Genomic DNA, 26,433 nt, shown 5'->3' with positions numbered 1-26,433 from the left:
GATTTGCTTTCCGGATGATGATGAGTGGAAAAACTGCGAAGAATTCGATGGAAGTGCTGTTTCAATAAAACAGTCGACGAAGTTCTCGCACAGAAGTTCATGCTTGGCGCTTTACAAGGACCAACCAGTTGCAGTCAGCTCCGGACTTCCTGACGGCTACAAAAAAGTGGAGAAATTCGGTGGCGTTTCTTGGACGGAAATGGAAGATTTTCCAAAGTAAATCGATTTTAATTTTGATTATTTGATTATTTGAAGGGCAATTTATATTCACTCCTGCATTGGAGTTTTCGACGGATATCTTCTCCTGGGAGGGGAATACAAACAAAATCATAAATATTACAGTTCAAAAGATGTTTATCTACTTCGTGACTCAAGATGGACTGTGGTTGGCAAACTAAATAAATATGTGAAGTCTTTCTTGAACAAGGCGAAATAAGCTTGAATTTTAGCATTTTTACTCTTCTGCAACGCGAATTGGAAATACGATTTATCTTGTGAGCGGCAAAAAAGAACCGTAAGTTATTTTTAAAATAATAAAGAATCTTTAATAAAGAATCAATCAAAATAACTGAACTAAGTTACGCCGTGGAAAAACTAGAATGGGATGAAGAAAAAATATCCTCGGCAAAAGTCGTCAACAACCACTCAAACGAATTTTATCGCCCGATAATATTCCCTGTCGATGAATTTTACTGTACATAAGTTTAAGAGAAATAAATCAAAGTTAGTCAAGCACAAATCCAAAGAAATTATCCGAAGTTATTTTTTATTCTGAAAATGAAATCAAGGAAGAGAATCTTCCAAATAATCTCAACGTAGCGAAAGATATTCGTAGCGTCAAAATATTCTCTGAAAATTACGTGAACTCCGATTTCGTGACCCCGCCCGTTTCGTAAATCGCTTTTTCCGCTAATGCCTTAATTTCTCCAAGCCGCGGTAACTCATCAAAGAGCACTTGAGTCGGCCCAGCCCGTTCCGCAAAATGCGCCGCTCAGTTCACTTTCGAATTCATTTCTTCGAATTCAAGGTCACGTGAAGCAAAATTACATTCGTTGCATAATTATTTTTTAACGAAAAGTACTCTCGCTGAGGCTAGAATTTCCCCTCGCGTCTAAAAATTGATAAGCCTTGCCATTCGAGGGTTAATTAAGCCATAATCAATTACGGTGTGGCTTTTCGTATTGAGTAGACTCCACTTTATTCCATTTTTTCTCTCTCGAGACGGCGATTTCTAAAAATCCCGTAACTCGCATTTCTCTTCCGTAAATATTTTAGCGCTGGAATTTCTGAGCTTCTGTCACAATCGCTCTAAGCTAAACCAACTTACAACAGTGCGCAATTTCGAAGCTAACTCGTGTCGCGACATCAAGATTTAACCTGTCGACAAAGCAAAAGCAGATTTGTGGCTTGAAGACAATCTTTTTTGAATGTATAAAGAAATGATGGTACTTCTGTACTTTTGATGAGTCAAAATGAAGATACAAAATGTTTTACAGACATGAACGGACATTTTCCAATGATTTTGACATTCAACGACATTTCGGAGGCTCGACAGACATCTAGAGATTAAGAAAATAATCCTAGACATTGAAGATGTTTCTCTAAGTTTAGAGACATTCAGGGACATCCAGGGACATTGGAAGAAATGACTGAAGCTAGGGAGTCTTTTGACAGCATCAGGGGACATTCGAAGACATTTTTTGAGCTCAATTGACATCTAGAGACATTTGGGAAAAATCAAATGTATCGTTGATGTTTTCTGCTCAGTTGAACGACATTTAAAGCCATTTCAAATGTCACATTTGAAGATCTATCAGAAATCCAACGGTCATTTAGGGACATTTGTCCTTATTTATTGACATTTAGAGTTATAACTGTATCTATCCATGTGAATGACATTTAGGGACCTTTATAACGGCCAAGAGAATCATAAATAACGGATATTGAATGGACATTTTGAGATATACATATGTATTAGGACATTTCCAGACATCTAGCAACATAAGCGCCGCAAAAACAGTAAATGAAGGAGGAAGAAGATGTAATTTTCGAATATTTTGGGTTGAGCTGCGCAAAAACGGACGTGGTCGGCGGGTCATCAACGGGCGGCGAAAAAAGTCAAATAAATTCATTTAGCCGGATTAACCCGCAAAGGGGGAAATGATTTGATGATGCACGTTCTCCTGTTTTCCGCAAAAACGTGCGAAAAAATAAATTTTAGATTTAATTAGCTAGACATTTAGACATTTGAATTTCCAAAAATTCAAAAAGAAGAAAGACTTTTCGATGTTTTTTTCGAAAAATAAAATTGCAAATTATTATTTTGATAATTTTTCTTTTGAAATTAAAATATTGACGCTTCCAGCTCAAAATTGAAAATTCTGAATCAATGAAACAACTCCGGATAGCCCCGATCAATCAATATTTACATTCGTGAGAGCTTGTCTAAAAACCTTCCCGCAAGAGCAAAAAGCCTGGCATTTCCGCTCTAAACTCCAACTCAACCGACCTGGAACTCCAAATTTGCAAAATGCAAAAATTCATTTTAAATTATTTTATTCATTTTTCAGGGGAGATTTTTCGCGGTGAACCGACTTTGTGGTCTAACGGATTATCAAGATATTTGAATCTGAAATGCTCTGTTGCCAAAAAATTGGTCGAGAAAAAGAACGAAGTTACTAAGAAAAAGTTTTGTTTATGAAAATCAGTTCAACACTAAAGTTAATAGCTGGATAGATTATTATGACGCGGCTAAGCTCTTTCGATCCGCGATTTAGAAAGCCGCTACTTTTCTTGAGTTTTTCTTGCTCCATCCTTGAACCCGTTCGCGCTCGCTTTAGAACAGTCTTTGGAGGTCTTTGATTTATCTGATGTTCAATCACCACATCGAGCTTTTGACAACAAGCAGGGAAAAGAAGAAACCTCGGCGATGGATATTTTTTGGCGTGACAAGTTTTGAAGACATTGGAAAATTTCGAGTTTGTAAGGTCAAATGAAGTTAGCGAAGGTTATCTGTCTTTCGACACGAAAGTTTCGAGATTTGGCTGGAAGGTTCTATGAAATTCAGGTTTCGAGATTCGCGAATGAATCATAAAAGGGAAAACTGGAGCATTTAAAGAATTGATTTTCGCGGGTTGACTCTCATTTCTTCTTTCGTTTTCGTTGAGAAATTGTGTAGAGATATCTTCAAGCCTGTGTGTTCTGCCTGAATTGACAGTTTAGTGAGATTCTAGTTAAAAAATTTTAGACGATTTTCAAATGGAACACTTTTTCCAAGGATGCAGCGAGTACCTGGCTTCCGCGTCTACCAGACTTGATCCTGGACGCGCTGCTCAATTCGGACTCTCTTCGAATTTCGGAGCCCTCAACATTTCTGACTCAGACTCTGAGGCTTCTGAGGCTGAAGAGATCGAAAAGAAGGAGACCGAATCTGCTCCCAAGAATGCCCATCCTAAGTTGGAGAAGATGAGGAAGGAGTTGGGCGCTATCGGAGGCGCTGGACACTTCTTTGAGGACGATCGGGAGGTCTGGAAAGGTGGAGTAAGAGATGGGGTGAACGCGATGAAAATCCGCAAGGTGCTGAAGCTGTTTTCGCTTGGCGAACGAAAGGTCAACCTCAAGGAATGGGAGTTTAGGCACAGTATTTTTGATATTGAAATCAGTAAAAACTCCGACAGTTCAAGTGCAATGTTGACTTCGAAGTTGATCATGCCGGATGGAAGCTTCAGTTCAAAAATGCTATTCCACAGGAAGGAGGCGATGGGAACTATTATCTTTGGCTTTCCAACAAAGGTAAAATCAAAATTTATTTATTTCAGTTTGACTAATTTTACTTTAGACGGAGGCGTTCCCTTCAAGGCCGTGGTGGAGCAGCTCAACAGCAACTTCGGAAAAGTGCACCATCGACACGAACTCGTCAGCGAAAAGGATGAAAAGGACCAAAGTTAAACATTTTTGACGAGCTCAATTTAGCTGAAAAATATATTTTTAACTCTGTAAAGGGCCAGCTCGTCAAGCACGAAGATGGACCCTCGGGCGCCTTCATCCGATACAACATCACTCTTCTCGAGCCCTCCGAGCTCGAAGAAATGAGAAAGGAGTTCAAATCGGTGGGCACGATTGGAGAAGCCGGGGAGCAGCTGCGAAAGAACTTGGTTGGATACGAAGCCGCCCGCCACCAGAACTTCACCAATGTGCTCAAGCAGCTCGGCCTTGGAAAGCGCAACTTCGATCTCGAGGTAAGACGTTGAATATTTCCGGAAATTAAATTGAAATAAAGTTCCGGGTGGGCGTTCTCGACGATGGAGAAAACTGCGAGATCACCGAGGGCGATTGGAAGCTTCGCTTCTCGCTTGGTGGACTTTTGCCGCCGATTGTGAGGGCGCACAATGTCCGAATCTCCCACGAGCAGACCTTCTGGCTCTCTTTTGGGCTCTCTAAGAGAGGTAAAACGAATATTTTCAATTTCAAATTCAAAAATATTATCTAGGCGAAGGAGTTCCGTTCAAAGCGCTGGCTGATGGCGTCTTTTTCTTCAGCAAGAAGGAGGGAAACTCGCATTGCGTGAAGATCCGAACGGTGCCCTTTGGATCGCTCCGAGTCATTGTTGAATTACGGTAAATAAACTTTACAGTTCGAACTTCGAGTTCCGAACTTGACTCGCAAAAAAAATTTGTCCAGAAAAGCAAAAATTTCCACGAAAGAGTTCTTTTAGAAGCCTTTTAAAAGCGCCAGAGCAACTGGGCATCGAGGAGTATCGGCAGTGCGCTCTCTCACAGCTTGAGTTGTTGGTTCTTACGAGATTGGGTTTATCAGTCCTGAATCTAAGCCGGATCTCGCTCGAGTCCTCGTGTAATCATCCGCCAGGCTGCTTGTTTGTGCTTTCTCGGCGAGTTTCATTTTCGACGCTTCTAAAGAAAACACGCGGCGCAATTCTAGACCGCATTCTAAACCACGTGCCCAAATTGCATAAAGAAGATTTTATTGCGAATAATTGTCCGGGCAACTACCACTCAGGAATTTTTCCTTGGCCGATTATTTTCCCTGTCGATGAGTTTTACTGTACGTAAGTTTTTTCGAAAATAAATCCAATCTGTAAAGCTCTTATCCCACGAAATTACCGAGAATTTCTAATCTATCTTTTTGAAATCAAGGAAGACATTTTTCTAAACAATCTGAACGTTCGGAAATATCCGATAAATTCCGATTTAATCCGTCTAGATAATCCATAAAATTTACGTGGTCGTTTTGACTCCAATTAAATTTACTCAGAAGGTGACTCACTGTTTTTATAGAGTCAGCAGCGAGAGCCAGAGTTTTTACAAGTTTTAAAGAGAAATGATCTATTTTCTTTTACTCTTTATGAAGCTGATTTCAGCTGCAAATGCACGGGTTTCTTCTTTCTTTTTTTTAAATAAGGTCGCTCATTTTTATTCGTAAAACCCCAAAAAAGATATGCAGCCTCGAATTTTCATGCCCAGCTTTTTGCAAAAGCAGCAAAGGCCCGGCAAAAGTTGCCAGAAACAGGGCCGCGAAATGCAAAAAAGCGGCCGAGGAAGAATTGAAGCGCTGCCTAGAAGAATGCATCTTCGTTGATTGCGTCGATGAATGCCAAAATCAATTTCAGCGTGAACTGGAAACATGTCCCTGCTGGCAAGACGACGAATCCCGAAGTCGCTGCACAGAGAAAACGGTCCTGGATCTCGAGCAATATCGGAAAAGTTCAGAAAAGTGGTTTTGTTCTAGCTTAATATTGGTTTCTTAACTTGAAAAAAGTATCATGGTCGACGAACTACAGGAGCATGCGAACGGCCTTGAACGCGAAAACCAGAAGTTGAAAGACGAAAATGAAATGCTCAATCAAAAGTCCCAGAATCTCAAAACTGAGAATGAAAGACTTTCTAGCGAGGAAAAACGGTTCGTTAATTTATTCGAATTTCTGCGGTATATTTCTGATTTAGACTGAATACGCGAAATTACAATTTGTGGAAAAAACTTCGAGAAAAAGGTTATTTTCGACAGAATCTGTCATCGAGTGTCATAAATCTAGATGGGGAAATAAGGAGGCTTCAAACTGACAATGCAAATTTGATCGCTGCTAATGAAGAACTAAGAACATCGAAAACAGCTACAGAGGATTTGCAGACTGCCTTGGCTGAAATCAAGGAAGATTTGGATGAAACAAAAATGGAAAAAAGCGAGATTCAAGAAGATTTAGACATTGAAAGAATCAGGTAACGAAAAACCTTTGTTTGCATTTTTTAATAAACTGGGATTCTTAGAAATTCTGATCTTCAAAGCGAAATCGAATATTGCAGAAATGAAATTCAGGAAGAAAAGGCGCAATGCTTAAAGACTACTCAGGTATTTTGATGGTTTTTTAATTGAAGCTTATTTTTGGGAAAATTTTAAGGGTTTGACAATTGATCTTGAGCGGACTGAAGATGAAAAAGAAGCAATCGAGACCCGAATGTCAATTTTTGAAAGAGATTTGGAAAAATTCAAGTTCGAAAACGAAAGCTGCTTTGGACGCCAGAAGAATTCATTGATGGTTCTTTCTGGCTATACGTCTCAAACAGAGTTTCTAAGCTACGTGCTCAAACCTGATGGAAGCGAGAGTCCTCGCACAATTAAGATCCCTTCGTCAAAAAATGAATATCATTACCTTCTCGCTTCAATTTCTGCTATGATTCGTGGAAAAATCTATATTTTTGGTGAAGGCTACGGCTATGAACTCAGGGTAAGAATGCAAAAAAAAAAACTAAATCATTGCTTATTCACTTAGATTAAAATGATACGTGGCTGTGAAATCAAGGAGTTAGATGTCAAACTCAACAATCAATATTACTGGGGCTCTTCTGTAGTTACGGCGGCTGATCAACAATCAGGTAAGAAATTGTTACAATTGAAAGGGCTGCAGTTGTTCATTTATTCTAGCGATGATTTGCTTTCCGGAAGATGAAGAACGAAAAAAATGCGACGAATTTGATGGAAGTGCTGTATCAATAAAACCGGCGACCAAATACTCGCACAAAAATTCTTGTTTGGCGCTCTACAGCGACCAACCAGTTGCAGTCAGCTCCTGGCTTTCTGACGGCTACAAAAAAGTTGAAAAATTCGATGGCGCTTCTTGGACGGAAATGGAAGATTTTCGAAAGTAAATCGATTTTAATTTATATAATATATATAATAAATAATAATAAATAATATAAATAATTTATTTGTTGATTTGAAGGGCGATTTACGCTCACTCCTGCATTGGAGTTTTCGACGGATATCTTCTCCTGGGAGGTCAATACGAAGAAAATGATAATTTTTACAATTCAAAAGATGTCTATTTACTTCGCGACTCAAAATGGACAGTCGTTGGCCAGCTCAATGAAATTGTAAGGTCATTATTAAACAAGGCGTAATAAGCTTGAATTTTAGCATTTTTACTCTTCTGCAACGCGAATTGGAAATACGATTTATCTTGTTGGGGGCAAAAAAGAACCGTAAGTTATTTGAAAGAATCAATCAAAATTACTGAACTTAGTTTCGCCGTGGAGAAACTAGAATGGGATGGAGAAAAAATTTCCTCGGCAAAAGTCATCAACAATCACTCAAATCCATTTTGGAGGCCGATACTTTTCCCTGTCGATGAATTTTACTGTACATAAGTTATAGAGAAATATCAAAGTTAGTCAAGCTAAAATCGCAAGAAATTATCAGAAGTTTACAAATCTGGTCTTTTTGTTCTGAAAATGAAATCAAGGAAGATAATCCTCAAAATAATCTCACCGTATCGAAAGATCTTAGGTTTAATTAGCCCAAATATTCTCTGAAAATCACGTGAACTCCGATTTCGTGACCCCGCCCGTTTCGTAAATCGCTTTTTCCGCTAATGCTTTAATTTCTCCAAGCCGCGGTAAACTCATCAAAGAGCACTTGAGTCGGCCCTCCCCGTTCTGCAAAATGCGCCGCTCAGATCACTTTCGAATTCATTTCTTCGAATTCAAGGTCACGTGACGTAAAATGACATTCGTTGCATAATTATTTTTTAACGAAAAGTACTCTCGCTGAGGCTAGAATTCCCCCGCGCGTCTAAAAATTGATAAGCCTTGCCAGTCGAGGGTTAATTAAGCCATAATCATTTTCGGTGTGGCTTTTCGTATTGAGTAGATTCCACTTTATTCCATTTTTTTCTCGAGTCGAGACGGCGATTTCTAAAAATCCCGTAACTCGCATTTCTCTTCCGTAAATATTTTAGCGCTGGAATTTCTGAGCTTCTGTCACAATCGCTCTAAGCTAAACCAACTTACAACAGTGCGCAATTTCGTGTCGCGACATCAAGATTTAACCTGTCGACAAAGCAAAAGCAGATTTGTGGCTTGAAGATAGTCTTTTTTGAATGTATAAAGTAATGATGGTACTTCTGTACTTTTGATGAGTCGAAATGAAGATGAAGGATGTTTAACAGACATAGACGGACATTTTCCGCTAATTCTGACATTTCAGAGGCTCAACAGACATTCAGGCACTAAGAAATTAATCCTTGACGTTGGAGATGTTTCTCAAGTTTAGAGACATTCAGGGACATCGAGGGACATTTGAAGAAATGACTGAAGCTAGGGAGTCTTTTGACAGAATCACTGATTTTGTGGTCTAACTGATTAATAATCAGTGATTATCAAGATATTCGACGGCGAAATGCTCTTTTACTAAAAAATTGGTCGAAATCGGCAAAGAAGTTACTAAGAAAAAGTTTTGTTTATGAAAATCAGTTCAACACTAGCTGGATAGATTATTATGACGCGGCTAAGCTCTTTCGATCCGCGATTTAGAAAGCCGCTACTTTTCTTGAGTTTTTCTTGCTCCATCCTTGAACCCGTTCGCGCTCGCTTTAGAATAGTCTTTGGAGGTCTTTGGTTTATCTGATGTTCAATCACCACATCGAGCTTTTGACAACAAGCAGGGGAAAAGAAGAAACCTCGGCGATGGTGATGACAAGTTTTGAAGACATTGGAAAACTTCAGAGTTAGTAAGTTCGAATCAAATTAGCGGAGGTTCTCAATAATCTGTCTTTCGACTCGAAAGTTTCAAGATTTGGCTGGAAGGTTTGGCTTTGAAGTCGCGTTTCGAGATACGGGAATGACTCAGAAAAGGGAAAACTGAGCGCTAAAGATTCGATTTTGCAGGTTGACTCTCATTTCTTCTTTTTTCTTCGTTGATAACTTCGGTAGAGATAAATTTATGAGGACCTGCGTTCAACATTGTGACTTAATTTTGGCTGAGAATAAATTGTCTGGTGATCAAATTTAAAAATTTAAGACGATGGCAAATTTTGTTTCTCGCGGCATCTATTACATGGATTCCAATGAAGAGCCAAAGGAAGTCGATTTGAAGGAATTGGCGAATCTCAACCTCTATGGCCCAAAGAATCCTGAGGGTGAAGAGACCGAGAAGGAAGCGACCGAATCTGCTCCCGAGAATGCCGACCCGAATAAAAGGTTGGAAAAGATGAGGAAGGAGTTGGGCGCTATCGGAGGCGCTGGACACTTCTTTGAAGACGACCGGGAGATCTGTAAAGGTGGAGTAAGAGATGAGATGAACGAGTCGAAAGTCCGCAAGGTTCTGAAGCTCCTTTCCTTCGGCGAGCGAAAAATCAATCTCAAGGAACGGGAGTTTTGCAGCAAAACTTTTGCATTAATAAGCGAAAAAAGATAATCTTTCAATTTATTTAATAAAACTCCGCAAAGTTCTCGTGCTCTCAGAACTTCGACGTCTCTGATGCCGGCTGGAGGCTTCAGTTTTTAAGAGATTTGAAGTTAACTGATTTGCTAAAAGGAGCTGGTGCGCACTATTACTTTTGGCTCTCAAATAAAGGTATTAAGCGCTGGATTTTCAGAGTGACAAATTAATTTGCAGATGGAGGAGTTCCCTTCAAGGCCGTGGTGGAGCAACTCGACTGCAATTTCGGAAAAGTGCACCATCGACACGAACTCGTCAGCGAAAAAGATCAAAAGGGCCAGAGTTATACTTCGTTTTCTTGAGATGAATTTGAGCTAAATCATCAATGTCTAACTCTGGAAAGGGCCAGCTCGTCGTTCACGAAGATGGACCTTTTGGCGCCTTCTCCAGATACAACATCACCCTTCTCGAACCCTCTGAGGTGGAAAAAATGAGAAAGGAGTTCAAATCGGTGGGCAAGATTGGTAAAGCCGATGATCCTTTGGCCAAGAAGATGATTGGAAATGGAGCCGCTCGCCACCAGAACTTCGCCGATGTGCTCAAGCAGCTCGCGCTTGGCAAGCGCGACTTCGATCTCGAGGAAAGGGCGAGTTTTTTTATTTTCAAACAAAAAAAAAGAGATAATTTGATAAAAACTTGATGAAGTTTCGGCTGAACGCTCTCGACGATGGCGAAAACTGCGAGATCACCGAGGGTGATTGGACGATTCGCTTCTCACTGGCTGGTCTTCTGCCGCCGATTGTTTTGCCGAATAATGTCCGAGTTTCCCAGGTTTACTCGCTTCCGTTCTCAAATGAGGCCTTTTGGCTCTCCATTGGGCTCTCCAAGAAAGGTAAAAGTAAAAATTTCACTTTCAAATAATAAATACTTTCCTAGGCGAAGGAATTCCGTTCAAGGCGGTGACTGATAGCGACTCTTTCATCAGCAAGAAGGGGGGAAACTCGCACTCGGTGAAGATCCAAACGGCGCCCTTTGGATCGCTCAAAGTCAATGTTGAATTACTGTAAATAAACTTTACAGTTCGGAGTCCGAACTTGACACGCCACAGAAAAAAATAAGTCTTCATGAGAAACAGCAGCAAATTTCCACGAAAGAGTTCTTTTAGAAGCCATTTTAAAGCGGCAAAGCAAGCGGGCATCGAGGAGTATCGGCAGTGCGCTCTCTCACAGCTCGAGTTGTTGGTACTTACGAGATTGGGTTTATCAGTCCTGAATCTAAGCCGGATCCCGCTCGAGTCCTCGTGTAATCATCCGCCAGGCTGCTTGTTTGTGCTTTCTCGGCGAGTTTCATTTTCGACGCTTCTAAAGAAAACACGCGGCGCAATTCTAGCCCGCATTCTAAACCACGTGCCCAAATTGCATAAAGAAGATTTTATTGCGAATAATTGTCCGGGCAACAACCACTCAGGAATTTTTCCTCGGCCGATAATTTTCCCTGTCGATGAGTTTTACTGTACATAAGTTTTTTCGAAAATAAATCCAATCTGTAAAGCTCCCAAGAAATTACCGAGAATTTCTAATCTATCTTTTTGAAATCAAGGAAGACATTTTTCTAAACAATCTGAACGTTCTGAAATATCCGATAAATTCCGATTTAATCCGTCTAGATAATCCATTAAATTTACGTGGTCGTTTTGACTCCAATTAAATTTACTCAGAAGGTGACTCACTGTTTTTATAGAGTCAGCAGCGAGAGCCAGAGTATTTACAAGTTTTAAAGAGAAATGATCTATTTTCTTTTACTCGTTATGAAGCTGATTTCAGCTGCAAATGCGCGGGTTTTTTTTTTCTTTCTTTTTTTCAAAATTAGGTCGCTCATTTTTATTCGTTAACCCTGAAAAAAAGATATGCAGCCTCGAATTTTCGTGCCCAGCTTTTTGCAAAAGCAGCAAAGGCCCAGCAAAAGTTGCCAGAAACAGGGCGGCGAAATGCAAAAAAGCGGCCGAGGAAGAATTCAAGCGCTGCCTAGAAGAATGCATCTTCGTTGATTGCGTCGATGAATGCCAGAATCAATTTCGGCGTGAACTGGAAACATGTCCCTGCTGGCAAAACGACGAGTCTCGAAATCGCTGTACGGAGAGAACGGTCCTTGATCTCGAGCAATATCGGAAAGGTTCAGAATAAATGGTTTTGTTATAACTTATGGCTAAATATTGGTTTTCTTAACTTAAAAAAAGTATCATGGTCGACGATCTACAGGAGCATGCGAATGGCCTTGAACGCGAAAACCAGAAGTTGAAAGACGAAATTGAAATGCTCAATCAAAAGTCCCAGAATCTCAAAACTGAGAATGAAAGACTTTCTAGCGAGGAAAAACGGTACTTTAATTTATTCGAATTTCTGCGGTGTATTTTTGATTTAGACTGAATACAAGAAATTACAATTTGTGGAAAAAACTTCGAGAAAAAGGTAACTTTGGAGAAAATCTTTCATCGAGTGTCATAAAATCTAGATTCGGAAATAAAGAGGCTTCAAACTGAGAAGGAAAATTTGATCGCTGCCAATGAAGAACTAAGAACATCGAAAACAGCTACAGAGGAAGTGCAGACTGCCTTGGCTGAAATCAAGGAAGATTTAGATGAAACAAAAATGGAGAAAAGCGAGATTCAAGAAGATTTGGACATTGAAAGAATCAGGTAACAAAGAACCCTTGTTTTCTTTTTTTATACACTGGGATACTTAGAAATTCTGATCTTCAAAGCGAAATCGAATATTGCAGAAATGAAATTCAGGAAGAAAAAGAGCAATGCTTAAAGACTACTCAGGTATTTTGATGTTTTTTAATTGAAGCTTATTTTTTATTAAAATTACAAGGCTTTGACAATTGATCTTGAGCGGACTGAAGATGAAAAAGAAGCAATAGAGACGCGAATGTCAAATTATGAAAAAGATTTGGAGAAACTCGAGTTCGAAAATAAAAACTGCTTTGGCCGCGAGAAGAATTCATTGATGGTTCTTTCTGGCTATAGGTCTAAAACTAAGTTTCTTAGCTACGTTCTCAAACCTGACGGAAGCGAGAGTCATCGAAGAATCAAGATCCCTTCGTCAAATAAACAATTCCATTACCTTTACGCTGCAATTTCTGCTTTGATCCGTGGAAAAATCTATATTTTTGGTGCAGGAGGGATCAACGACTCTGGACTTAGGGTAAGAAAGCAAAAAAAAAAAACTAAATCATAGCTTATTCACTTAGATAAGAATGATAAGTGGCTGTGGAATCAAGGAGTTAGATGTCAAACTCAACAATCAATATTACTGGGGCTCTTCTGTAGTTACGGCGGCTGATCAACAATCAGGTAAGAAATTTTTACAATTGAAAGGGCTGCAGTTGTTCATTTATTCTAGCGATGATTTGCTTTCCGGAAGATGAAGAACGAAAAAAATGCGACGAATTTGATGGAAGTGCTGTATCAATAAAACCGGCGACCAAATACTCGCACAAAAATTCTTGTTTGGCGCTCTACAGCGACCAACCAGTTGCAGTCAGCTCTCATCTTTCTGACGGCTACAAGAAAGTGGAGAAATTCGACGGCGCTACTTGGACGGAAATGGAAGATTTTCCAAAGTTAATTGATTTTAATATTTATTATTTGATGATTTGAAGGGCAATTTTGGTTCACTCCTGCATTGGAGTCTTCGACGGATATCTTCTCTTGGGAGGTTCATACCAAGAAAATAATGAATATTACAGTTCAAAAGATGTTTATTTACTTCGCGACTCAAAATGGACCGTGGTTGGCAAACTTAATGAAAAAGTAAGGTCTTTATTAAGGACCCCCCCGTCAACGATTTTCCTCAAAAAATCGAAAATCTCAAAACAGCCATATTTTGGCTTCTGAGTGTGCCTGGAAGTTAAATTTATCATAAAAACTTGCTAGGAGCTCTTCTGGACCAATAAAAATCTAAAATACAGGCAAAATTGGGACTTTTTCGTCGTTTTTCGTCAAAAAGTCCAATTTTCAAAGGCGATTTTGAGGGTGTTAGAGTTGAGATAGACCCCTAAAAAATGAAGCCTCAAAATCGTTTTTTGACCCGTAGAATCCATTTCCGGGGTCAAAATTTTGAAATTCCGAAAATAGATTTTTCGAAAATTGTTGACGGGGGGGTCCTTAAACAAGGCGAAATTAGCTTTAATTTCAGCATTGGTACTCTTCTGCAACGCGAATTGGAAATACGATTTATCTTGTTGGGGGCAGCAAGGAACCGTAAGTTATTTGAAAGAATCAATCAAAAATATTGAACAAAGTTTCGCCGTGGAGAAACTAGAATGGGATGGAGAAGAAATATCCTCGGCAAAAGTCATCAACAACCATTCTGGTGATTTTCCTCGACCGATAATTTTCCCCGTCGATGAATTTTACTGCACATAAGTTTTTTCAGAAATAAATCAAATTAAGTAAAGAACAAATTTCAAGAGATTATCGGAAGTTTCTAATCTTGACTTTTTGTTCTGAAAGTGAAATCAAGGAAGAGAATCCTAAAAATAATCTCACCGTAACGAAACATCCTAGGCATAATTAGCCCAAATATTCTCTGAAAATCACGTGAACTCCGATTTCGTGACCCCGCCCGTTTCGTAAATCGCTTTTCCCGCTAATGCTTTAATTTCTCCAAGCCGCGGTAAACTCATCAAAGAGCACTTGAGTCGGCCCAGCCCGTTCCGCAAAATGCGCCGCTCAGTTCACTTTCGAATTCGCTTCTTCGAATTCAAGGTCACGTGACGCAAAATTACATTCGTTGCATAATTATTTTTAGCGAAAAGTACTCTCGCTGAGGCTAGAAATTCCCCCTCGTGTCTAAAAAGTGATAAGCCTTTCCTTTCGAGGGTTAATAATCATAATTTTCGTTGTGGCTTTTCGTTTTGAGTAGACTCCACTTTATTCCATTATTTTTTCTCGAGACCGCGATTTCTAAAAATCCAGTAACTCGCATTTCTCTTCCGTAAATATTTTAGCGCTGGAATTTCTGAGCTTCTGTCACAATCGCTCTAAGCTAAACCAACTTACAACAGTGCGCAATTTCGAAGCTAACTCGTGTCGCGACATCAAGATTTAACCTGTCGACAAAGCAAAAGCAGATTTGTGGCAAGAAGATAGTCTTTTTGAATGTATAAAATTATGATGGTATTTCTGGACTTTTGAATCAAAAGTTTTGATGATTCAAGATAAAAATGAAGGATTTTTAACAGACATTAACGGACATTTTCCAATGATTATTACATTCAAGGACATTTCGGAGGCTCAACGGATATTTAGGGCTTGAGAAATAAATCCTAGACATTGGAAATGTTTCTCTAAGTTAAGAGACATTCAGGGACATCGAGGGACATTTGAAGAAATGACTGAAGCTAGGGAGTCTTTTGACAGTATCAGTTGACGTTTGGAGACATTACTAAAGATCAATTGACATCCAGAGACATTTGGGAAAAATCAAATGCATTACTGATGTTTTCTGATCAGTCGAACTACATTTTAAGCCATTTCAACTGTCACATTTGAAGATCTACCAGAAATTAGCGGACATTTTGCGACATTTGTCCTTATTTATGGACTTTGAGAGTTAATTCTGTATCTATCCATGTGAATGACATTTAGGGACATTTATTACGGCCCAGAGGATCACAAAAACGGATATTTAATGGACATTTTGAGATGTTTAAGGACATTTCAAGACATCTAGCAACATGAGCTTCGGCAAAAATAGTAAATGAAGGAGGAAGAAGGTGTAATTTTCGAATATTTTGGGTTGAGCTGCGCAAAAACGGACGTGGTCGGCGGGTCATCAACGGGCGGCGAAAAAAGTCAAATAAATTCATTTAGCCGGATTAACCCGCAAAGGGGGGAAATGATTTGATGATGCACGTTCGAGTCACGCTAACTTCCCCAAGACGCTAACTTCCCCAGACGCTGACTTCCCCAGACGCTAACTTGCACAACCTTGGGGAAGTTAGCGTTTTGGGGAAGTTAGCGTCTTGGGCAAGTTAGCGTCTTAAATGCGTGGGCGATCCGATGAGCGTTGAATGGCTCTTTCAGCATGTCTTAGTCTGGTAGACAGTCAGTCGTCTCTTAGAATCTAACCTCGACCTCTCCTCGTGAATAGCGGTCATATTTTCAATTTCTTTTGAGCAAATTTAATTTAACGTTTTGAAATAATATTTTTGTACTCCGGGAGTACACTTATTTTGACAGTCAATGTCAAAATTTCTGAGCTCTTATATTTAAAATAAGATATCTTTGATAATTTAGAAGCGTTATTATTAGAACATTAATCCCAAAAAATGCCTGAATTCTCAAAGCTCTGTCTAAATGACTTAGAAATAATCGCTCCTACGAATACTTTCTGAATACTGTATTCAGTGTTCCGAAAATTGAGGCTACGAAAAATTTCAAGAAAAAAATATTATTTTCTCTAACGGGAAGCTTTGACGCTAACTTCCCCAAGACGCTAACTTCCCCAGACGCTAACTTGCACAACCTTGGGGAAGTTAGCGTTTTGGGGAAGTTAGCGTCTGGGGAAGTTAGCGTCTTGGGCAAGTTAGCGTGACTCTGCACGTTCTCCTGTTTTCCGCCAAAACGTGCGAAAAAATAAATTTAAGATTTAATTAACTAGACATTTAGACATTTGAATTTCTAAAAATTCAAAAAGAAAGAAGACTTTTTCGCTGTTTTTTTTCAATAAAAAAATTGAAATTCAGAAAATTTTTCTTTTCAAATTAAAATTTTAAATATTGACGCTGAGTCACGCTAACTTCCCCAAGACGCTAACTTCCCCAGACGCTGACTTCCCCAGACGCTAACTTCCCCAAGGTTGTGCAAATTAGCGTTTTGGGCAAGTTAGCGTCTTGGGCAAGTTAGCGTCGAAAGTGCGTGGGCGATCCGTGGAGCGTTCAATGGCTCTTTCACTGAATGCTGAGCATGTCTTAGTCTAGTAGACAGTCAGTTCCCTCTTAGAATCTAACCTCGACCTTTCCGTGTGAAAAGCGGTCATATTTTCCATTTCTTTTGAGCAAATTTAGTTTAACGTTTTGAAATAATATTTTTTGTACTCCGAGAGTACACTCATTTTGACAGTCGATTTCAAAATTTCTAAGCTCTTATTATTTAAAATAAAATATTTTTGATTATTTCGAAGCGTTATTATTAGAACATTCATCCCAAAAAATGCCTGAATTCTCAAACCTCTGTCTAAAAAACTTAGAAATAATGGCTCCTGTACTTTCTGAATACTGTATTCAGTGTTCGATATAAAAATTTCGAAAAAAAAAATTATTTTTTATAACCGGCAACTTTGACGCTAACTTCCCCAGACGCTAACTTGCCCAGACGCTAACTTGCACAATGTTGGGGAAGTTAGCGTTTTGGGGAAGTTAGCGTCTGGGGAAGTTAGCGTCTTGGGGAAGTTAGCGTGACCAGGGATGTGCCTTCGCAGTGCGGATTCCGCACTAAACTTCGCAGTGCGAGGTGCGATTACGGAAATTTCGCACTTCGCACCGCACTCAGACCTGATATTTTTCATCGCACCGCACTTCGCACTTTCCGCAAAATTTTTGAAAAGTGCGATTCTTTTCGCAGTCGTATCCCGCACTATTCAACCTTCATCGCACTTCGCACTTTGCGGATTTTGCGGTCCATTTGCAGACAATTTCTGTAAATTTTTGTCTTTTTGGGCCGTCTCAGCCCCGTTCCATGATTTTTAAGTTTAAGGGGCTTGACAAAGGCTTTGAACTCTGAGTTGATCAAGCTCAGTTCTGTCCCCAACCCCACCCACACCCGTCATTTAAAAAATTCAAATCATCATTGTTTAAACCTCAATAATGGTTATGATTGGAAGTTTTTAAAATTATTTCTATTCGGGGCGTGGGAGAAATTTCGGTGATTTTTATTCATTTTTCCTACTCTCTCAAAAAATCGCAATTTTTCGCACTTTTCATTTATTTTCCGCACTTCGCACTTTCGCACTTTCGCACTTCCGCACTTTTCGCACTATCGCAAAAATTTCCGCAATTTGTTTCCACATTTCGCACTTCGCACTCTGCGTCGCACTGCGAAGAAAAATTTGAAAAAATCGCACTTCGCACCGCAGAAAAACCCGCAAAAAAAATCGCACTTCGCACCGCACCGCACTCGAAAAAAAAGCAAAAGGCACATCCCTGAGCGTGACTCATTGACGCTGCCAGCTCAAAATTGGAAATTCTGATAGCTCCGATCAATCAATATTTACATTCGTGAGAGCTTGTCTAAAAACCTTCCCGCAAGAGCAAAAAGCCTGGCATTTCCGCTCTTAACTCTAACTCAACCGACCTGGAACTTCAAATTTGCAAAATGCAAGAAATTATTTTACTCATTTTTCAGGGGAGATTTTTCGCGGTCAACCGAATTTGTGGTCTAACGGATTATCAAGATATTTGACTCTGAAATGCTCTGTTGCCAAAAAATGGTCGAGATAAAAAACGAAATTACTAAGAAAAAAGTTTTGTTTATGAAAATCAGTTCAACACTAGCTGGATAGATTATTATGACGCGGCTAAGCTCTTTCGATCCGCGATTTAGAAAGCCGCTACTTTTCTTGAGTTTTTCTTGCTCCATCCTTGAACCCGTTCGCGCTCGCTTTAGAAAAGTCTTTGGAGGTCTTTGGTCTATCTGATGTTCAATCACCACGTCGAGCTTTTGACGACAAGCAGGGAAAAGAAGAAACCTCGATGCGATGGTGACAAGTTTTGAAGACATTGGGAATTTTAAGAGTTTGTAAGTTCAAATGAATTGAGCGAAGGTTCTCAATTGTCTGTCTTTCGACTCGAAAGTTTCGAGATTTGGCTGGAAGGTTCTTTGAAGTAGCGCTTCGAGATTCGCTGATGAGTCAGAAAAGGGAAAACTGGAGCACTACAGCTTCGATTTTTGCAGGTTGACTCTCATTTCTTCTTCGAGAAATTTTGTAGAGACATCATCAAGCCTATGTTCTTTCTGTACTTGACTTGCTCTCAGTTGAGGAGTGTTTTAGTAAGATTCTATTTTTTAAAATTAAGACGATGGAGCATTTTTTTCATGGATGCAGCTACTACTTGCCTTCCACTGGAGAGCAAGTGGCTGGGATCGATTTGAGTCAATTCGATGATCTCAACATTTCTGACTCAGAGACTACTGAGACTGAAGAGGTTGAGAAGAAGGAGACCGAATCTGCTCCCAAGAATGCCCACCCCAAGTTGGAGAAGATGAGGAAGGAGTTGGGCGCTATCGGAGGCGCTGGACACTTCTTTGAGGACGATCGGGAGGTCTGGAAAGGTGGAGTAAGAGATGGGGTGAATGCGATGAAAATCCGCAAGGTTCTGAAGCTCTTTTCGCTTGGCGAGCGAAAGGTCAATCTCAAGGAATGGGAGTTTTGGACCAGAATTTTTTGATATTAAAATCGGTAAAAACTCCGACAGTTCAATTGCCATGTTGACTTCGAAGTTGATCATGCTGGATGGAAGCTCCAGTTCAAGAATGCTATCCCACAGGAAGGAGGCGATGGGAACTATTATCTTTGGCTCTCCAACAAAGGTAAAATCTAAATTCCTTTATTTCAGTTTGATAAATTTTTACTTCAGATGGAGGCGTTCCCTTCAAGGCGGTGGTGGAGCAGCTCGACTGCAACGTCGGAAAAGTGCACCATCGACACGAACTTGTCAGCGAGAAGGATGAAAAGGCCCAGAGTTAGACATTCTTGGCGAGCTAAATTTTAGCTGAATAATTAATTTCTAACTCTGAAAAGGGCGAACTCGTCAAGCACGAAGATGGACCCTTGGGCGCCTTCATCCGATACAACATCACTCTTCTCGAGCCCTCTGAGCTCGAAGAAATGAGAAAGGAGTTCAAATCGGTGGGCACGATTGGAGAAGCCGGGCAGCAGCTGCGAAAGAACTTGGTTGGATACGGAGCCGCTCGGCACCAGAACTTCACCAATGTGCTCAAGCAGCTCGGCCTTGGCAAGCGCAACTTCGATCTCGAGGTAAGACGTTGAATATTTCCGGAAATTAAATTGAAATAAAGTTCCGGGTGGGCGTTCTCGACGATGGAGAAAACTGCGAGATCACCGAGGGCGATTGGAAGCTTCGCTTCTCGCTTGGTGGACTTTTGCCGCCGATTGTGAGGGCGCACAATGTCCGAATTTCCCACGAGCAGACCTTCTGGCTCTCTTTTGGGCTCTCTAAGAAAGGTAAAACGAATATTTTTAATTTCAAATTCAAAAATATTATCTAGGCGAAGGAGTTCCGTTCAAAGCGGTGGCTGATGGCGTCTTTTTCTTCAGCAAGAAGGAGGGAAACTCGCATTGCGTGAAGATACGAACGGTGCCCTTTGGATCGCTCCGAGTCATTGTTGAATTACTGTAAATAAACTTTACAGTTCGGAATTCGAAGTCCGAACTTGACTCGTAAAAAAGGTTGTTTTGAAAGCATTTTCGAAAAGCAAAAATTTCCGCGAAAGAGTTCTTTTAGAAGCCATTTAAAAGCACCAGAGCGACCGGGCATCGAGGAGTATCGGCAGTGCGCTCTCTCACAGCTCGAGTTGTTGGTACTTACGAGATTGGGTTTATCAGTCCTGAATCTAAGCCGGATCTCGCTCGAGTCCTCGTGTAATCATCCGCCAGGCTGCTTGTTTGTGCTTTCTCGGCGAGTTTCATTTTCGACGCTTCTAAAGAAAACACGCGGCGCAATTCTAGACCGCATTCTAAACCACGTGCCCAAATTGCATAAAGAAGATTTTATTGCGAATAATTGTCCGGGCAACTATTTGCCGGCGAATTCAACTGTCGCGAAAATAATCGTAATTTGCAAAAGCAAAGAAAGCCAATTAGAAGGACCAAAATCAACATTTTTATGACGGCAGCGGATTTTTTATTCGATCATTTTCAAATTGCAAGACTTCTCAAAAACGAAAAAATAAAATTCAAAATTTCCATATCTTCTCGTGCTCCACTTATTGCGTTAAACCAAAGCATGAAAAACGAGCGCGTAAAGGTGTCTTATGGTTACGCCACGCCACCCCGCTGGGTGATAACAGCACAATGATAAGAGACAGTCTCTCTTTTCTTCTGTCACCTAAAGCGCGTCTTATCGCCTTCTGCCAAACCTTCCTTATTCAAAATTCCAGAACTCAGCCGTTTCTTTATGAATTTTTAGATGATAAAAAGAGGATGACTAGAAAAGTATTCTAGAGCTCCAAAAAAAAAGGTTCAAAACCTGCTTTTTTCCAAAGAAAAGACCGTTTTTTCATTCAAACAAGAAGAAAGACAAGCTTTATTTTTAACTCTTAAATACTCTTTATACAGTCACTTTTATACAGTAAAAATCGGCGAAGTTCAGATTTTTGAAAACAAGGAAGAAGGTGGAATTATGTACAAAGGAATGGTCATTTTTAAACAGAAGAAAGGCGGTTTAGATTCCTAATCTTGCTCGGAAAGGGGCGAAAATAGAACTCTTCGCTTCGTTTCTCTTGAATTCTCGCTTCGGGGGATGCCCGCAGGCCTTTTTTCTGTACTCATCTGATAGTCCACCGTGGATGAGGGCCAAATGCCTCGTGTCGAGTTTTTCCAAGTCTTCGGCCTTCGCCTCGGGGAGGGAATCCGGCTGCCCGAGGGTGTTGACTCTGTAAGTTTCAGATAAGCCGCCGGAAATGAGCTGGTGAAGATCGCCTCGGGGCTGTTCCTGGAGAGGCTCGGCGCCGCAAATTCTCTCGCGGTAGGAGCTGGAATAGCCGCCGGCAATCAACTTCAGTTGATCCAGATTTTTGGGTTGATTACTCAGTTGTTGATTACTCGAACTACTCGAGGAGGAGTCGAGGTTAAGGTGCTCTACTCGGTAGGTCTCGGAGAAGGCGCCGTTGACGAGCTGGATGAGATGAAGAGATTCCATGATGAGAAAGGGTGGTTGCTTTTTTGGGAGCTGGTTTGCTTTTTTTAGTTTTTGGTAAGTGAGCGGTTGGAGAGCTGCCGCGGCTCTTTTATACCCTCGCCTGGGGAAAAACCAGGCCTCGCCCGAGGGGATTTTCCCAGAGCGCGAGCTAGTAGGGCTTACAGTAAGAAAGGGGATTGTAAGACTCTTGTTTTTCTGGATGCGAAAAGTTTTCCGCTCGTAAGCGTGGTACTGTACGTTAAAATGACTGTAGCGCAGTGGCTTATCAGCTGTTATCGCGCTAGAGTTGAGAATGAGGACGGAAAAGTACTGAGCTTCTTGATCTCGAGTTGTGGAAGGTCTGCGGAAAAGTTCATTGGCGCTACAGTCAAGAATAAGTTGTCGATGAAAGAAATTATGCAAGGATCATGTGATCTGAAAAGAAAAAGTTTGAGAATAGCTTTGATTCGAGCGATCGGTTTTCTTATCGGTAAGAGTCGGCCCTTGAAGAATTCCAATTTTAGACGCGAGTTTGGTAATTCCAATTCTAGTGCTCGACACTTTTCAGGTTCAATCAGACACCGGAAGATCAAACCAGCCACTGCTCTTGAATTTGCCGATTTCCCGCGGAATTGATACAGTAAGAAAACACAGAAGCAGGCTATCAGTCATTTCTTGAGGAATTTGCTGTTTTTGGTCAAATGGAAAAACCCTAGAAAAAATTCACGTGACAGGGTGAATAATTCTCACATTCTTCAGCAGGCTTATCAGCAACTGTACAGTAGGTACTGTCAGAGGTCAGGAGATAGCAATAATTGAGGTGTCGCTGGGGATTTTTCCACGATGTCGCAAGCGAGAAATAAATCAAAAGCGGGGCTTTTTTCGAAGATTTTGAAGATTTTGAAATGAAAAGGAATTTTTTAAATGTCGAAAATAAACGTTGAAAAAACACGTTTTTGGGAGATAAGTTCTTGTAAGAGGCACTTCTCGAGTCGAAGATAAATCTGAGTTGATATGCTTTCACCAGTGGTGATTTGGGCACATTCAGAGCCAATTCCAGATAGCCAGGCAACGTGCATGTTCCGAATTCATCCAAAATTCATGCTGTTGAATTAAAAACGTTCATTTTGGCGAATTGTAACGAGCTTATGAGTCCTTTTCCGAGTATGGAAGAAACATGAATATTTGATTGAAATAAAATTTCAGAGACCAATTTTCAGACAATTATGAAATTTTATCGTAAACGAATTTGACTGTCGGAAAAGTAAGACAACTTAATTTTTGTTTAGATATATTATTACGGATTTTCAAAAGAATTATTCGCGCCAATAAGTTGTTGTTGTCCTTGTAGTAGATGTAATAAGTGACATAGATACATGTCCAGTCGTTGTGGTTGTTTCGGTTGTTGTACTCTTCCAAGTTGATGTCGTTGCCTAATTTCATGTCAGATGGCTTATCTTAAATGTAAATGGGACCTCTTTCTCCATGCATGGACAGTTGAGAGCTTCTACCCTGTAGCTTGAATAGCACCGATCCATGCAATCAATGTCCGCTGGACAACTTTTAATGCATGTTGTCTAATTTAATATAGGTTTCATAAGCAACAAACATTATTTTTACCAGATAATCCAAATCATAAATGATACAGCGTTTATAATCATCGTTGGAGATCTCGGGCTCAAAGCAAACGTCGCAGAGTGGATGTTCACAACCTTCGCAGCCAGCAGGGCAATCAAGGCCACAAGGACAAGATGCATCGCAAGCTTACTTTTATAGAAAAAATATTATCAAAAATCAAGTCAACCTGAAAAATCAGCTCTGCATTGACTTTGACACAGAGAATCACCTCCGCAAGCAGCGTTGCATTCTACGTATTTGACCCGACATTCGGTGAGGCATTGATCATGAATCTCTTCATCACTAGAATGCTTCAGTCATTGAAAGTAACAATTGAACTGTATCGAACGGGCAAGCTCTCTCATCAGCGGGTCGGAGGCCAAACAGTATAGAACCCCATCCTCCAAGAGCAAGATTCTCATTTTGCTTTTGATGATAAAGTCGACAAGAAACTCCTCCGAAAAAATGAAGTGAAAGTATCAATCGCATGTTTATTGCAAATGAACTCGCTTTCGTGAGACCATCTTGCTCTGGGAAGATTTAATAAGCTTTCGATCTTTACTTTTCATATCCAAATGCACATAGAATATCATTTGCTTTGAAAATCGAGGAATGATTGAAATCGAGGGCGTTTAATTTTGGTTAAAAAGTGATAAGAGCACAAAAAAAGTAACTGTATACTAGAACGATTATTATATAACCTAAAAACGGCTCTATCTACAATTCAAACACTCTAAAAATAGCCGCCACTCTAAAATTGCTCTTACGGCTCCCGTTTGGACATAAAATTTCAGGCAGTGTTTTTTTGAAACCTCGGAGCGGATTTTGAATCATTGCGGCGCAATATCGACGTCGCCAAAAGTCGGATTTAGGCCGCGCGTTAGAAATCGCTCGCTGCTCCAAAGAAGGTGCGATATTCGCCAGCTGAGCCACGACTTGTGTATTTTTCAAGTAACAAAACAGAAAGAAAGCGAACGCAGATTTTTGCTTATCAACCCAGCGCGTGTATAAGTACAGGGATTGTCACAAGTTACGAGAACGCTTCTAATTTCCGCTGTTTTCAGTAAAACCTCGATTTTCACAGATTTCTTGGAAAGAAAAATGGTCAATTTTGCTCAAGAAACGAGCCGTTTTTTTCGCGATAAAAAAGAAGCTATCTGAAACCTAGGCTAAATCAAATGTCAATCTTTTGGCGAAAATGGAAAGTTCCAAAATCCGCGCGCTGTCGGAACACTTCCGAAGACAAGCACTAGATTAAACTTTTTTTATCAATAATCATGTATCACCGCCACCGCTTGGCAAAATAAACTCAAGAAGAAAAAAGCCATTTTTCTATCGAGAGATGAGATAATTTTCTAATCGCCAAATGTTTGCTTGAATTCAGAATTTGATGAGCTGGAGAAATTTCTTCATTTTGAATTTCAGTTTATTACAGTCAGAGTAAAATACAAACTTTTGTTTCTTGTCTGACGACGACTTGGTTTGCTGGGGATTGATGATAGACAACTGGGGCTGGTTTTTGGACAATTACAGCCAGCTCTGACTATTACTGGCGGAGGAGATTGAACAATAACAGGTGGTGGTGGTGGTGTTTGGACAACGACAGTTGATGGCGGCTGGATCATGGCGTGCGATGGGGCAACGACAGCTTGAGTATAGGACTGAAAAAAGTGTGATTTTGTTGATTTGATAATTGATAAGATTGCAAAATTTGGAGATAACAGTTTGCTACAGTCAAAATTGCTGTAACCAGGATTCGAACCTGGGTTGTCACGGCCACAACGTGAAGTACTAACCACTATACGATTACAGCTTGGTATTCTTTCTTACTGACGACGAAATTAAATATAAAAACATCGATCCAAAAATTTTGATATAAATTGGTTGCTTTTGAATCTACTTACTGGTGGGCCGTAATAGCTCATTTTCTCTTCCTCTTCAAAGTACTTTCCCATTCGCTTACAGTTGCTTCCTGTATTGACAGAATTCGTATTTGTAAAGGATTTCGATACCCCTTCGATTGTTGTTGAAACAGATCAAATAAGCAGTCGAGTTTTATTATAATTTGTCAAAGAAAGAGGGAAGCACCGATAAGTCCTCCTACAAGTCCTCCAGCGAAAGCTCGATCCTGTTGTGGATTTGATCGCTGAACTGGTGGAGGGGCTGTTTGATAGAGGACTTGAGGCGGAGGAGCTTGTTTGATGATGACTTGTTGAGGTGGCGGAGGATGGTGGATGATTGTTGGGCCCGATTGGACGATCACTTGTTGGGAGGAAGATGGACGACATGGGCAACAGGAGGAGCGGAAGAAGAGTTGTAGTGGACTTGGCGGACACCAGCCTGGTTGGAAGATGGATATCCAGGATAGCTCATGTTTCTTTTCTGAAAGAGTTTTTCGTTCAATGAGAAGATGATTGAATTGGCTGTTGGGAGACAGAACAAATAAGAGTCTTTCCTACAGTAGGGAAAAGCAGCAATTTATTTAGCAAGTCTTCGTCCAATAAGAGCTCCAGCCAGGGCGTTGCCATTTCTAGCGCCAATTAGCGCTCCAACTGCGGCTCCACGATTGACTCGGCGAGCTTGACTCTGTTGAGCTTGGTAGGCAGCTTGGCTGGGATGCTGCTGGGTTACGTACTGAACCTGCTGGGCTAAAAGGGGGTTGGGAAAGAGATGGAAGTGATTATTTTAATACGTTGTTGTTGATACACGACAGTCGCTGGTTGCTGCTGAACGTATTGAACAGGTTGTCCGACAGGTGGACCGGCAGGACGCCCGACAGGAGGTCCTTGTTGGTAGACAACTTGTTGGGGATATCCTTGTTGCACGTACACGGTTCCTGAGAGCAGGGATTTTACCTTTCTCCTACCCTTAATTCGACCCCCCAAAAGGTTGTTTGAACCCTCTTTCCTGGTTGCTGAACGTAATGATATTGAGTTCGATTACTCATTTTTCTCTAACTATAAATGAAAAAGTCAATTTTTGGCTCGAAAAGTCCCAAGACTACTGTAAATAAAAAAATTTCTGTTTGCATTTTTGATTGTTTTCGCGACGAAAGAATCACAAGAAACCGAGCTTTTCGACGAAAAATTGAAGCGATTGCAAATTATCCTTGTATGGCTTATCTCGTAATTAGATAAATTCAGCACTAGAATCGGTGTAAAATCGAAATTTTAACCCTGTAGCGCGTTCTGCGTAATTCCGTAGCTAGTGAAAATAATCGCC

The 26,433-nt window shown here is 40.4% G+C and overlaps 5 protein-coding genes, 3 long non-coding RNA genes and 1 other non-coding gene across 9 annotated transcripts; 6 read left to right on the top strand and 3 right to left on the bottom strand.

Annotated features, from left to right (window-relative positions):
* The first annotated feature begins 32 nt into the window (after positions 1 to 32).
* LOC145695388 (uncharacterized) lies at positions 33 to 706 on the top strand. Its single transcript, XR_014133710.1, has 3 exons — positions 33 to 216; positions 256 to 514; positions 579 to 706. It is a non-coding gene; the product is annotated as an uncharacterized LOC145695388 (long non-coding RNA).
* A 3,294-nt stretch (positions 707 to 4,000) lies between these two features.
* Positions 4,001 to 4,658, top strand: LOC145711136 (uncharacterized). The gene is made up of 3 exons (XM_081788866.1): positions 4,001 to 4,238; positions 4,280 to 4,445; positions 4,490 to 4,658. Exons 1-3 carry the CDS (start codon positions 4,089 to 4,091, stop codon positions 4,618 to 4,620), a joined length of 447 nt encoding a protein of 148 aa, XP_081644992.1. The 5' UTR covers positions 4,001 to 4,088; the 3' UTR covers positions 4,621 to 4,658.
* Positions 4,659 to 5,640: 982 nt separating this feature from the next.
* Positions 5,641 to 7,658, top strand: LOC145712298 (uncharacterized). Its single transcript, XM_081789985.1, has 11 exons — positions 5,641 to 5,720; positions 5,776 to 5,916; positions 5,961 to 6,007; positions 6,050 to 6,233; positions 6,282 to 6,363; positions 6,413 to 6,739; positions 6,785 to 6,887; positions 6,937 to 7,156; positions 7,235 to 7,385; positions 7,429 to 7,493; positions 7,535 to 7,658. Exons 1-11 carry the CDS (start codon positions 5,641 to 5,643, stop codon positions 7,656 to 7,658), a joined length of 1,524 nt encoding a protein of 507 aa, XP_081646111.1.
* Positions 7,659 to 11,909: 4,251 nt separating this feature from the next.
* Positions 11,910 to 12,557, top strand: LOC145712297 (uncharacterized). Its single transcript, XM_081789984.1, has 4 exons — positions 11,910 to 12,046; positions 12,091 to 12,137; positions 12,181 to 12,364; positions 12,412 to 12,557. The coding sequence occupies exons 1-4, from the start codon at positions 11,910 to 11,912 to the stop codon at positions 12,500 to 12,502; spliced, it is 459 nt and encodes a 152-aa protein (XP_081646110.1). The 3' UTR covers positions 12,503 to 12,557.
* Positions 12,558 to 12,927: 370 nt separating this feature from the next.
* Positions 12,928 to 14,130, top strand: LOC145712296 (uncharacterized). The gene is made up of 5 exons (XM_081789983.1): positions 12,928 to 13,024; positions 13,074 to 13,293; positions 13,333 to 13,483; positions 13,869 to 13,933; positions 13,975 to 14,130. Exons 1-5 carry the CDS (start codon positions 12,928 to 12,930, stop codon positions 14,096 to 14,098), a joined length of 657 nt encoding a protein of 218 aa, XP_081646109.1. The 3' UTR covers positions 14,099 to 14,130.
* A 4,623-nt stretch (positions 14,131 to 18,753) lies between these two features.
* On the top strand, positions 18,754 to 20,122 carry LOC145704518 (uncharacterized). Its single transcript, XM_081781973.1, has 6 exons — positions 18,754 to 19,092; positions 19,150 to 19,264; positions 19,312 to 19,409; positions 19,476 to 19,712; positions 19,754 to 19,919; positions 19,964 to 20,122. The coding sequence occupies exons 1-6, from the start codon at positions 18,754 to 18,756 to the stop codon at positions 20,092 to 20,094; spliced, it is 1,086 nt and encodes a 361-aa protein (XP_081638099.1). The 3' UTR covers positions 20,095 to 20,122.
* A 3,100-nt stretch (positions 20,123 to 23,222) lies between these two features.
* On the bottom strand, positions 23,223 to 23,688 carry LOC145695373 (uncharacterized). Its single transcript, XR_014133705.1, has 3 exons — positions 23,561 to 23,688; positions 23,399 to 23,514; positions 23,223 to 23,357 (listed from the first exon to the last, which is right to left on the bottom strand). It is a non-coding gene; the product is annotated as an uncharacterized LOC145695373 (long non-coding RNA).
* A 949-nt stretch (positions 23,689 to 24,637) lies between these two features.
* On the bottom strand, positions 24,638 to 26,197 carry LOC145701771 (uncharacterized). Its single transcript, XR_014134282.1, has 3 exons — positions 25,904 to 26,197; positions 25,116 to 25,859; positions 24,638 to 24,872 (listed from the first exon to the last, which is right to left on the bottom strand). It is a non-coding gene; the product is annotated as an uncharacterized LOC145701771 (long non-coding RNA).
* On the bottom strand, positions 24,953 to 25,024 carry TRNAH-GUG (transfer RNA histidin (anticodon GUG)). Its single transcript has one exon. It is a non-coding gene; the product is annotated as a tRNA-His (tRNA).
* Positions 26,198 to 26,433: the final 236 nt, after the last annotated feature.

The sequence above is a fragment of the Oikopleura dioica genome, chromosome 1 (genome assembly GCF_907165135.1).
Source record: "Oikopleura dioica chromosome 1, OKI2018_I68_1.0, whole genome shotgun sequence".
NCBI lineage: Eukaryota > Metazoa > Chordata > Appendicularia > Copelata > Oikopleuridae > Oikopleura > Oikopleura dioica.
Note: the sequence above shows the minus strand (reverse complement) of the source record. Positions and strands in the feature narration are given on the sequence as shown.